The sequence below is a fragment of the Geotrypetes seraphini genome, chromosome 5 (assembly GCF_902459505.1).
Source record: "Geotrypetes seraphini chromosome 5, aGeoSer1.1, whole genome shotgun sequence".
Classification (NCBI taxonomy): domain Eukaryota; kingdom Metazoa; phylum Chordata; class Amphibia; order Gymnophiona; family Dermophiidae; genus Geotrypetes; species Geotrypetes seraphini.
The window spans coordinates 109,234,369-109,247,239 of NC_047088.1; the positions used below are offsets into that span (position 1 = coordinate 109,234,369).

At 42.6% G+C, this 12,871-nt stretch overlaps 1 protein-coding gene across 9 annotated transcripts in view; it reads right to left on the bottom strand.

The window, feature by feature from the left end:
- LOC117360950 (cytospin-A-like) overlaps window positions 1-12,871 on the bottom strand; it is a 133,225-nt gene that overhangs the window by 49,064 nt on the left and 71,290 nt on the right. For all 9 annotated transcript variants that reach the window (XM_033945632.1, XM_033945634.1, XM_033945637.1 and 6 more), the window contains one exon: window positions 8,515-8,680. In XM_033945632.1, coding sequence (XP_033801523.1) covers window positions 8,515-8,680 — 166 coding nt within the window. The remainder of the gene's footprint in view (window positions 1-8,514; window positions 8,681-12,871) is intronic.

Genomic DNA, 12,871 nt, shown 5'->3' on the forward strand with positions numbered 1-12,871 from the left:
TGATAAAGGGGATGGAACTCCTCTCGTATGAGGAAAGACAAAAAAAGGTTAGGGCTCTTTAGCTTGGAAAAGAGATGGCTGAGGGGAGATATGATTGGAGTCTACAAAATCCTGAGTGGAGTAGAACGGGTACAAGTGGATCGATTATTCACTCCGTCAAAAATCACAAAGACTAAGGGGATACTCGAAGTTACAGGGAAATACTTTTAAAACCAATAGGAGGAAATATTTTTTCACTTGGAGAATAGTTAAGCTCTGGAATGAAATGCCAGAGGTTGTGTTAAGAGCGGATAGCGTAGCTGGTTTTACGAAAGGTTTGGATAATTTCCTGAAGGAAAAGTCCATAGTCTTATTGAGAAAGACATGAGGGAAGCCATTGCTTGCCTTGGACTGGTAGCATGGAATGTTGCTGCTTCTTGGGTTTTGGCCAGGATTGGCCACCGTGAGAACAGGCTACTGGGCTTGATGGACCATTGGTCTGACTCAATAAGGCTATTCTTATGTTCTTATGCTAGATTGTGCAACAATTGAAAATTTGATTAAAAACAAAGAAAAAAAAGATGAAAATGTTATAATGCCCTTGTATCGCTGTATGGTACGGCCGCACTTCAAATAGTGTGTGCAATTCTGGTTGCTGTATCTCAAAAAAGATATAGCAGAATTAGAAAAAGGTAGAAAGAAGGGTGCACCGAAAATTATAAAGGGGATGTGACCGCTTCCCTATGAGGAAAGGTTAAAGTAACTTGGGTTCTTCAGCTGGGAGAAGAGATGGCTCAGGGGCAGTGTAGGATTAATTCATCGAGGGCCCCTAGGCATACAAGTACACTGGGGCCCCCCTGCCCTGCCCCACCCCACCCCACCATGTGCCCAGGTGGAAACAGGAAGCTGCATCAGAGGGAAGCTTTGGGCAAGCAGCACCACTTGCACAATTACAGTTCCCGTTGCCTTTCTTACCTGCGTTGCTTGCTTTTCTTATTTTCCGTCGATGGGAGGGGGGTGGAGCCACGTTGCCGATCAATGCTGGAGGGGCCCATCACCGTTTGGAAAAAACAATGTTGAATGCCCTCCTTCATCGGGCCCCCCTGACCATTTCGGGCCCTAGGCACATGCCTTCTTGGCCTATTGGTTAATCCTGCCCTGCTCAGGGGTCATATGATAGAGATCTATAAAATATTGAGTGGAATGGGAAGGGTAGATATGAATTGCTTGTTTAGTCTTTCCAAAAATACTAGGACTACGGGGCATGTGATAAAGCTACAAAGTAGCAGATTTAAAACAAACTGGAGAATATATTTCTTCTCACTCTAGAATTTGTTGCTGGGGTTTAAATAAGGCTTGGATAATTTCCTAAAAGGGAAGTCCATAGGCCATTATTGAGAGGACTTGGAGAAATCCTCTGCCTAGGATAAGCAGCATAAAATCTGTTTTACTATTTGGGATCTAGCTAAGTACTTGGGACCTGGGTTGGCAACTGTTGGAAACAGGATACTGGGCTTGATGGACCTTCTGTCTGTCCCAGTATGGCAAAGTCTTATGTTCTAAAGATAAGAACCTAATCAATATTTCCTCTCTATTTCCAACTCTTGTGTCCAGCAACTCTTCTGATCTGTCCCTCCGGATCATGCTGGGTGAAGTGAATCTTGCAATGAGGAAGTGAAACTTTGAAGGATATGAGGTAACCTCCAGATTCTCTTGAGAGCATTGGGAGACATTTTTTTATATAATTTTTCAACAGTTAAGTAATTGGGGTTGTTTTTGTTTGTAGATCACATCTGTATTAAAGCATTTCATTTATGGATTCTCTGAAGAAGCCGGTCTGGCGAAACACATCAGAACCTGGAGGAATTGGACACCTTTTTTGAGATGAGTACAACCATTGATAAAATTTTTTTTGAAAGTTTGGATTGTTGTTTGACCATTTAAGTGATTGAAGTGCAATGACTGAACACAAAAGGCACAGCTTATGGGGTGTAACCCTGCTTGTGATCTTTTCACCATTCATTTGGTTCTGAGCACTTTTTATGCTTTGTAAGGTGGTGTTACAATTATTAGTGGGTGGTGCATTTTTTTTTTTTTTTAATGCATAAGCCTGCCAGAGTAGATTTATAAACTTTGGGGTAAAGGCCTGAGAGTGCAATTCTTCTTGGCCCTCAGGGATAGAGCAAATGCCTTTTCTTGGGCTGCGAGGAATTTACCTTCTTATGGTATACAGAGCTGCTGTCCTGGGGTTCTAGAAGGTGTTTCACTCCCCCTGATGGGACCATCCACTTTTCACCAACCCTAGAGACTTGTGAAGGGGCTAAGCCTGAAGCTCCTGCCCCTTCATCCCGGCCATGTGGCACTTGTCATAAGAACACTCTTCAGCCACTCATCCAGCACAAATAAGGCATGATATGGGGTATTAGGGTCTGAGATCTCCATCCCCTATCAACTTTGAGGCAAAATAAGGTGTTTTAAGGAAGTTTGAGAATTTAGAAGAAAAATTAATCAATCGGAAAATTCACGATGGCCACTGTAGCAGCGTTTTGGCGCCAAAAGACAGCTTACAAACTCTTCAGGGCTAACCAAAAAAACAAAACTAGGATGGGGGGAAGTCCTAGCTGCAAAAAAAGTCAACACACAGATTTTGAGACCCCCCCTCTGATTTTCCCATAGGCTGTCACAGCTGTACTTACAGACCATGTATCAGGGAAATGGTTTGCTTCAGCTCCCTGAAAGAGTAGCTGGATCTGGAAGAATTTTCTGCCTTAAGTCATCAATCAGCTGCCATGCCGAGATCTTCAGGCTGCTACTGATGCCCAAAAACCTGCACTCAAGCTCCTGACCAAGTCAAGGAAGTGAGTAAATGCTGAGGGCCCAGAACCCTGAGCTCCACAAATCTTTAGCAGGCTGGCTGCACAAGTTCGCAAAGGATTCACCTGCCATCTGCAGACTAAAGTCTGCTCCTCTCCAAGCAGACACAGCAGTTACTGGAACTGAGTAAAAACCATGAACAACCGAAAAAAACAAACCAAACAAACCACATAACAATAAAGAAATAAAGGTAGCAGGTCAGAACACCTTCATACTCATCTGCAGAAGAGATTGAAAAGGAGGAGGAGCTTAAAAGCTGTGATTGACAACTGCTGCAGAATGTTTGTGAGCAGGCATAGGCAACCCTATGGTTCAGCATACCATCCCTTTTGCATTGGAGTAGATGCTAGACCAGTAGTGGTGGTGGGGGGAGTAGAAGGAAGGAAAAGAGAGACTGAGACTGGAGGAGAAGAAGAGACAACAAAGAAAAACGCTGGAACCCGGGAGCGAGAGATAGTGGGGAAGGGGGAGAGAAGAAAGATATTGGCCCCAGGATCGGGGATGTGGGAGGAAGAGAAGACAGAGAAGAGATGGGCATTGAGGGATGCAAAACAGCAGTTCTGGACAGAGATGGAATAAGGACACACTGGGACAATGTTGGACACGGGGGTGAGATGGGGGAGGGAGGTTGATCACAGGGGAAAGGATATGGATTTGGAGGAAATGCAGGGATACAGAGGAGAGATGCTGAATATAGGGGGAATAAAGTCACTGAAAGGGCAGATGCAAAATGCAGAAAGAGGGAGGGATAGGGACAGCGACTCAGAGGGGAGATGCTTGACAGGACAGATAAGGACATGAGAAGAGATGTCAAATGGATAGGAGACTCAGGAAAGACATCATGACCAAAACAAATAGAAATATAAAATGCTCAAACAAAGGTAGAAATAAGTTATTTTACTTTGAATTTATTAACTGGAATATGTAAACTTTTGGAAATGCACCTATTGTATTTTGCATTTCAGTTTCTATTTATTGATGTGTGCAGAGTCCAATGTCTCAAGATTTATGTTTATTTGGCATCACATATCAATTATAGTCTTTGGTCCCTTGTTTCGTATTTGTTGAGGGTTTGTCTTTGTTTTTTGTGTTTGGCTAAGGTGTAGTATTCTGTTACCATACAGTGCCTATGTATAGATCTTGTACCTGTGTTTTTTCACTAGGTGGTGTATTGTTTTGTTAGGGCATGGTGTAATATTTACAGTACTGCCTTTTCAGTCATAACGTTGAAGCTCTTTGAGTCTTTGGAGTTAGTGCTGCTAAAATATGGTAACATTCTGACTGAGTGCATTTTTGACACAAGTTTGTGCATAGTTTTTTTTTTGTAGTGGAGGGATTGTGTGTTGGCCATACTGAGGCAACATCAAAACTTTAATCTAATTTTAGTTTCTCATTATATCAGACACAGTTTTAGAAAATATTGCAGAATCTGTTGTGTGTTGAGGAGGTTTTATAGCAGATGTGTGTGATCAGGTTTAAATTATGGGATACTGCAAGATGAGGGAATCTTTCAATACAGTTGAATTGTTTACATAGATTTGCATGTGGTTTATATATTTAAAAAAGAATGATAAATAAATTTTTAAAAAATGTGCTTCAAATAATAATAATAGAGTTGTTAAAAAGATAATATGTTGGGGCTGTCAAGCCCCTCTTGCTGTTTCTCTTGGGGTAGGGGCATCCGAGCCACAGAAAAAACAAAGAGAGACTTGGCAGACCCAACCTATCTCCTCCCATTGAGAGATGACGTGATGGAGCCATCAAGACCTCTTGCCATTTCTCTTGGGCTGAGAAGCAAGATATTATGACTTCTTTACTCCTCTTTTTGTTTCCCTGGAGGTGCGATATGTTGAGACTTTGTTAATTGGTTCTGTTTCCAGTGTCATGGGCATTTTGGGAATATTTCAGGCAATTGTACCATCAGTTTCAGCTCATAGTGAATGATTTTACATTGTCTACTGTCAGTCCTATTTGAGTATAATTTGAAGAAGGAATGGGTGACAAGGCAAAGTTTATTGTATTTTGCTGCATGCACACTGGATGTCATGTGGATTGGATTTACTAAATTTGATAGACCACTATTGACAAAAAAGTATTACCGTATATACTCGAATATAAACCAGGATTTTGAGGCCAAAAAATTGGCCCTAAAAATGGGGGGTCCCTGTTTATAGTCAGGTCAATGCCCCCTCCCAGAATTTTTCAAGGCCGCCGCCACCATGCTCTTCCCCATTCCTCCTCCCGATCTTCAAACCTCTGCCGATCTGGTGGAGGTGCAGCAGGTCCTCTGCCGATTGCAGGTGGCGGTGCAGCGGGCAGGAGCAAGCTTTCCAAACTCCTGCCCCCACTGCTAACCAGCTGCGCGATCCAATTTCGCCATCTGAGCTGCAAGAGGAGCAGCGCAATTTGGCGCTGCTTCTCGGTGCTGAGCGGCTTCCTTACTGGCTCCTGCCAGGGGAGGAAGGAAGGGTGCTGGGTGCAGTCCTTGACAAGGGAGGGATGGAGGGAAGGGGGCTGGGTGCAGAGCCTGACAGGGCAGGACACTTGAATATTAAGCTGCCCAACTTATATTCGAGTCAACCATTTTTACTCCTTTTTTTTTCAGGGGGGGGGGTGGAAGGGGGTCTCGACTTATAATGCCAAATCAGTAAATAACAAAGGCATCATACCAAATGACCTCACGGATAAAAACTGGGAACATAAGGACATAAGAATTTCCACTGCTGGGTCAGACCAGTGGTCCATCAGGCCCAGCAGTCTGCTCACACGGCGGCCCTCTGGTCAAAGACCAGCACCCTAACCAAGACTAGCCTTACCAGTGCACGTTCTTGTTCAGCAGGAACTTGTCTCTAACTTTGCCTTGGTGTTTTCCCCAATAACAGCCTCCGGAAGAACATTCCAGCTTTCTACCACTCTCTGGGTGAAGAAGAACTTCCTTACATTTGTACAGAATCTATTCCCTTTCAACTTTAGAGAGTGCCCTCTCGTTCTCCCTACCTTGGAGAGGGTGAACAACCTGTCCTTATCTACTAAGTCTATCCCCTTCAGTACCTTGAATGTTTTGATCATGTCCCCTCTCAATCTCCTCTGTTCGAGGGAGAAGAGGCCCAGCTTCTCTAATCTTACTCTGTATGGCAGCTCCTCCAACCCCTTAACCATCTTAGTTGCTCTTCTCTGGACCCTTTTCGAGTAGTACCGTGTCCTTCTTCATGTACGGCGACCAGTGCTGGACGCAGTACTCCAGGTGAGGGCGCACCATGGCCCGGTACAGCAGCATGATAACCTTCACCGATCTGTTCGTGATCCCTCTTCTTTATCATTCCTAGCATTCTGTATGCCCTTTTTGCCACTGCCGCACACTGCGTGGACGGCTTCATCGACTTGTCGATCATAACTCCCAAGTCCCTTTCCTGGGAGGTCTCTCCAAGTACCGCCCCGGACATCCTGTAGTCATGCATGAGATTTTTGTTACCAACATGCATCACTTTACACTTATCCATGTTGAACCTCATCTGCCATGTCGGTGCCCATTCTTTGAGCCTGGTTATGTCACGTTGTAGATCTTCACAATTCCCCTGCGTCTTCACTACTCTGAATAACTTTGTGTCATCTGCAAATTTAATCACCTCGCTTGTCGTACCTATGTCCAGATCATTTATAAAGATGTTAAAGAGCAAGGGTCCAAGCACCGAGCCCTGCGATACCCTACTGGCGACTCTCTTCTAGTCCGAGTATTGTCCATTTACCACCACTCTCTGTTTCCTATGCTCCAGCCAGTTTTTAATCCACGTGAGTATTTCATCCTCAATTCCATGGCTCGCAATTTTCCGAATTAGTCGTTTATGCGGAACCTTGTCGAACGCCTTCTGAAAATCCAGATATACAATGTCGACCGGATCACCCTTGTCTATCTGTCTGTTTACTCCCTCAAAGAAGTGCAGCAAGTTCGTCAAATACGATCTGCCTTTGCTAAAACTGTGTTGACTGGTCCTCATCAACCCGTGTCCGTCAAGGTAATCAATGATGCTGTCCTTTATCAGTGACTCCACCATCTTTCCAGGTACCGAAGGTCAGACTCACAGGTCTGTAGTTTCCCGGATCTCTCCTCGAACCTTTCTTGAAGATCGGTGTAATATTCCTGATTATTAAAACTTGGCCTAAAGACAATGATGGAGTTACACTAAGTATGATACGTCCCTTAGACTATCAAGCTTTAGCAGGCTCCTATACACAGAATAAATGAGGAGGAGTAACAGCTATTACCTGCCCATAATCAATCAATTACATAAAAATGTACATTGACACTAGATCCCAGTGTCACATTAGGATAAAAATTTGTATTAAAAAAACATGCACTGTTCAGGATAACTATGGCAAATTGTAACCTGGAAACTCCATATTAGTTGGTACGAGACCCCTAGTTTGTATCAAGTTAGGATACAACCTTGTATTGTAAACTTGACTGTAGATGTCAAATTGTAACCTGTTAATCATATAATATGTATGTTTAACCAGTAACCCATCATGAGCTTTTTGGGGACAATGGGATGGAAAACAAATTAAACAAACATACAAAGGAAATGTGTCTGCTGTTCTCGGTTTTTGCCTTTTGTTTGTGGGTACACAATAGCTTCTTCAGCCTCAAAATATCACATAAAGTTTATACTGCTCAAAGTATTTTCTGAAGGAATTTGAAGTTCTACACCACATAATGTCATAAGAACAAAAGCATTGTCATACTGAACAGACCAAAAGTCCATCAAGCCCAGTATCCTCTTTCCAACAGTGGTCAATCCAGGTCACAAATACCTAGCAAGATCCCAAAAAGTAGACTAGATTTTATGCTGCTTATCCTAGCAATAAGCATGGATTTTCCAAAGTCACAAGAAAATAATAGCCTTACTTGGTCAGACTAGCCCAGTAGCCCATCCTCATGGTAGCCAATCCAGGTCACTAATACCTGGCAATAACCCAAAAAGTCTATCTTAATGATGGCTTATAGACTTTCATTTAGGAAATTATCCAAACCTTTTCTAAACCCTGCTAAGCTAATTGCTTTTACTACATTCTCTGGCAACGGATTCTAGAGAGTTTAATTTACACGTTGAATGAAGAAATATTTTCTACAGTTTGTTTTAAATATACTAAGTAGCTTCATTGCATATCCACTAGTCCTAGTGTTTTTGGAAAGGGTAAACAAGCAATTCACATTTACCCATTCCACTCCACTCAGTATTTTATAGACCTCTATCATATCTCCCTGTCAGTCTGTGTATAACTCTTAAGGATAAATTTCAGAAAGCTTGTGGCGATACAGAACATACATTTCTTCACATTAACAGCAAAGTCAAAAGGAGAAGTGGCAAATGTTATAGGTGACTCTCAGAAAGAGCCCATGACATGACATAGTTCAGCATAAACAGTGAGTATATTAACTTTGGTTAAGGGTACGTATTGCACTAATGTTTAGCAATGTCCAAAACTTAAGTCCTCAAGGGCCACTATCTAATCAGATTTTCAGGATTCTTCCCAATATATATGCATTGTGGAAATTCTGAAACATGACCTGTAGAGGGCCAAGGTTGGTCACCCCTGGTTTTGCAGATCTACTAAATCGGCTGCTATGGCTCCACAAGCCTCTAATCTCCAGAAATTACTCACCTTGCAGGCCTTTGCATCTGGTTTCTTCTTGTTCCTTCTCTCTTTTCCTCTGGCTTTTTTCTGCCTCCAGTTTCTGGATTTGGCCTTCACACTCTTGGACCTCCTTCTCCTGCTGTAACCGTAGTTCTGCCTCCAGTCTGGCTGCTTCTAGCCTTTGCTGCTCACTCTGCATGCCAGAGAGAAGAGAGGTTATAATATCTATAGTGGGTCTACCGAGAGGGAATATGGTTTGTAGACTCTTGATGCAGGAATTAGACAATCAATATATATTTTCAATAGATTACTTGAAGATCTTCATTTTTGTGAAACTTCTCCCCACCCCCAACACACAAACAAAATTTGATCTTGATACATTTTGAAACCTAAATATACTAGCTAAAAGTGAGAACAAGGCCTATAAACTATATAGTGCTATCAGATATACAAATTCAGAAACTCAGGATAGATAATATGTTCATTTTAAGATCCTGGTCACCTGGCAACTCTTCCCAAATATGTTATCAATTAGGGTGAGAAGGGACTGTAGTTCCAAGTGATGTGCCTCAAGGTTCTGTTCTTGGACCTGTTCTTTTTAACATTTTTATAAACGATATTGCTGAAGGGTTGTCGAGTACGATTTGCCTCTTTGCTTATGATACCAAAATATGCAATAGAGTAGACACGCCAGAGTGTGAATAACATGAAGAAAGACCTGGTGAAACTTGAAGAAAGAAATGCAAGGTCATGCATTTGGGCTGTAAAAACCCGAGGGAACAGTACAGTTTAGGGGGTGAAGAACTTATGTGCACGACAGAAGAATGGGATTTGGGTGTGATTTTATGTGATTATCTTCAGGTGGCCAAACAGGTTGAAAAGGTGACAGCGAAAACTAGAAGGATGCTAGAGTGCATAGGGAGAGGTATAGCCAGTAGGAAAAAGGAGGTATTAATACTCCTGTATAAGACTTTGGTGAGACCTCATTTAGAATACTGTGTACAATTCTGGAGGCCACACCTTCAAAAAGATATAAAAAGGATGGAGTCAGTCCAGAGGAAGGCTACTAAAATGGTATGTGGTCTTCGTCATAAGGTGTATGGGTATAGATTTAAAGATCTACTTTGAAGGAAAGGCGAGAGAGGAGAGATATGATAGACATGTTTAAGTACCTACGTAATGTCTCTTTCATTTGAAAGGAAACTTTGCAATGAGAGGGCATAGGATGAAGTTAAGAGGCTATAGGCTCCAGAGTAATCTAAAGAAATACTTTTTTACAGAAAGGGTGGTAGATGCAAGGAACAGTCTCCCAGAAGAGGTGGTGGAGACAGAGACTGTGTCTGAATTCAAAAGGGCCTGCGATAGGCACATGGGATCTCTCTTGAGACAGAAAAAGATAATGATTACTGCGGATGGGCAGACTAGATGGGCCATTTGGCCTTTATCTGCCGTCATGTTTCTAAGAAGGTAATTCAGACAGAAGTCCAGGCCTCTCTGTAAAAACTGCTCCAGCGATGCTGCGGAAATTGTGGCTAAAGTGAAGCCACACAACATATACTTGCTCCCAAACTGAGGTAATAGCCATCTCAATGCCCTCCACAACCCTACAGCATAAGAATGCTTAAAGCAGGAAATTGATGTTTTAAAGAAACATAGATCCCCATAATGCAATGCAATGTCTTAAAAATTGATAAATTTGAAAATTATGCCAACCACTGTAAATTATACAAATTTGAGATGTGTTTTTATGATAGGTTCCAGTTAATAGATGCACTGCAATATTTAAAGTTACCGTACTCCCGTTAGTGCAAAAGATGAAAATGACAAAGCAACAAAAATTGATATAATCAAGAGCCAGTAAAATCAGCACATGAAGAATAGTCATAGGATCCTCAAGGGATTAAAACTAATCTTCAATATGTGCACTAACCTTAATAATTAATTTCTCATAACAATCTTAATATAAGAACACATGGACAGGGATGAGTTCATCTTCCTACTTGAGTGGAATACTACGCCTTTACATTAGGGTGAACTGGAAGGTCCACTATTTCTATATGTCTGCTGGCCAAAGTTTCAGATTTAAATTCACCACCAGCTTATTTATAAATATCTAAGCAACTTTTAATTATGTTCAAGACACTCTCAACAGTATTGAACTAGAATAAAAACAGAACACTGCTGGAATAAAGGCAGTTTTCTAGTGTTAAGATCATCCAGCAAAACACTAAGGGGCATATATATGTAACCCTTGCAAGTCTGGAGCAGTCCTCTCAAACTAATTATGTTCTGCTTGGAAGACTGGATACGGCGGCCCCTAGATCAAAGACCAGTGCCCTAACTGAAACCAGCCCTACCTGCGTACGCTCCGGTTCAGCAGGAACTTGTCTAACTTTGTCTTGAATCCCTGGAGGGTGTTTTCCCCTATAACAATCTCCGGAAGAGCGTTCCGGTTTTCTACTATTCTCTGAGTGAAGAACTTCCCTACGTTTGTATGGAATCTGTCCCCTTTTAACTTTAGAGAGTGCCCTCTCGTTCTCTCTACCTTGGAGAGGGTGAACAACCTGTCTTTATCTCTTAAGTCTATTCCCTTCAGTATCTTGAATGTTTTGATCACGTCCCCTCTCGGTCTCCTCTTTTCAAGGGAGAATAGGCCCAGTTCCTCTAATTTCTCACTGTACAGCAACTCTTCCAACCCCTTAACCATTTTAGTCATTCTTCTCTGGACCCTTTTGAGTAGTACCGTGTCCTTCTTCATGTAGGGTGATCAGTGCTGGATGCAGTATTCCAGGTGAGGGCATACCATGGCTCGGTACAGTGGCATGATAATCTTCTCCGATCTGTTCGTGATCCCCTTTTTAATCATTCCTAGCATCTTATTCGCCCTTGTCACTGCTGGAGTTGCAGTACAGCGAGAGATTGGAGAAACTGGGCCGCTGGAGTTGCCGTACAGCGAGAGATTGGAGAAACTGGGCCTCTTCTCCCTTGAAAAGAGGAGACAGAGGGGACATGATCGAAACATTCAAGATACTAAAGGGAATAGACTTAGTAGATAAAGACAGGTTATTCACCCTCTCCAAGGTAGGAAGAATGAGAGGGCACTCTCAAGTTAAGAGGATAGATTCCATACAAATGTAAAGAAGTTCTTCTTCACCCAGAGAGTGGTGGAAAACTGGAACGTTCTTCTGGAGGCTGTTATAGGGGAAAACACCCTCCAGGGATTGAAGACAAGGTTAGACAATTTCCTGCTGAACCGGAACGTACGCAGGTAGGGCTGGTTTCAGTTAGGGCACTGGTCTTTGACCTAGGGGCCGCCATGGGAGAGGACTGCTGGGCACGATGGACCACTGGTTCTTATTTTCAAACAAAAGGACAGACTTGCAACAATAGCACAACAGGAAACAAAATACATAAACAGACACTTAAGGACTGTAATTCTCCCAGAACTCTCCAATCCTCAGGGGAAAAACTCTTTTCTCTCAGAAATCTGTCAGTTGCACTGAACATGATCACAGATTAGTTCCTTCTGGCTGCCTAGGCCTTCCCATTCAGGGACTGATGCAGACATGTGGTAAAGCCAGATCAGCGCACTGGCCGTACAGTTAATGGGAAAAAAAAAAAGGAAAAAATAGAAAAAAAATTTACACAAACATGCATACTCATTGCTTTACTGCAAATTATTTCAAAATGTCACCCTTCCTTTTAAGTGTCTGAGTGAGCAGTGATTGGATCAGGCAGAGACAGGAAAGGTGACATTTAATTTAGCCACATGCCTGTCAGCTTTCTGCCTCAGCCCCATGAGCTGATGCCCCAACCAGCTGCCTCTCATCCTGAAAAAAAAATTATCCCCAACATCTAGTGGCACCCTTCTCTTGACACAACCTATCTTTAAAATATTAAGTTCCTGGTGCCCACTCACTCCTAGCTCTGGCACCACCAGTGCCCAGCCCCACCTAGTGCATTCTGGGATGCACCAGGTGGGATCAGTCTACATAAAAGGGAATTTATCCTCATCATAGTTTTCTACATTGGCTCCTCAGACACAAGGAATATCTGCTGTTTTATTTCCTTTTCAGGATGTGTTTCCCTGTTCTTTTGTATTCCAGATGTGCTTGCTTTCTCCCTCCATCTCCTAAACAGCAGTGGCGCGCTAATATAATTAACCAGGGCATACTTTCAGGGAAGTACAAAGGCCTAAGCAACTCCTGGCACCTCTCAACACTTCTCTACTTCTTGTGATATAATGGCCGGGTAAGCCAAAGATGTTTCCCTTGCTGTATGGTACAATGGCTGGGGAACCAAAGACAAAAATTACAGTGGAGTTAACAGTTTACTTTATACTAGTTCCAGCTTCACTCTGAAAGGGGTCTCCTCTCCCACTATT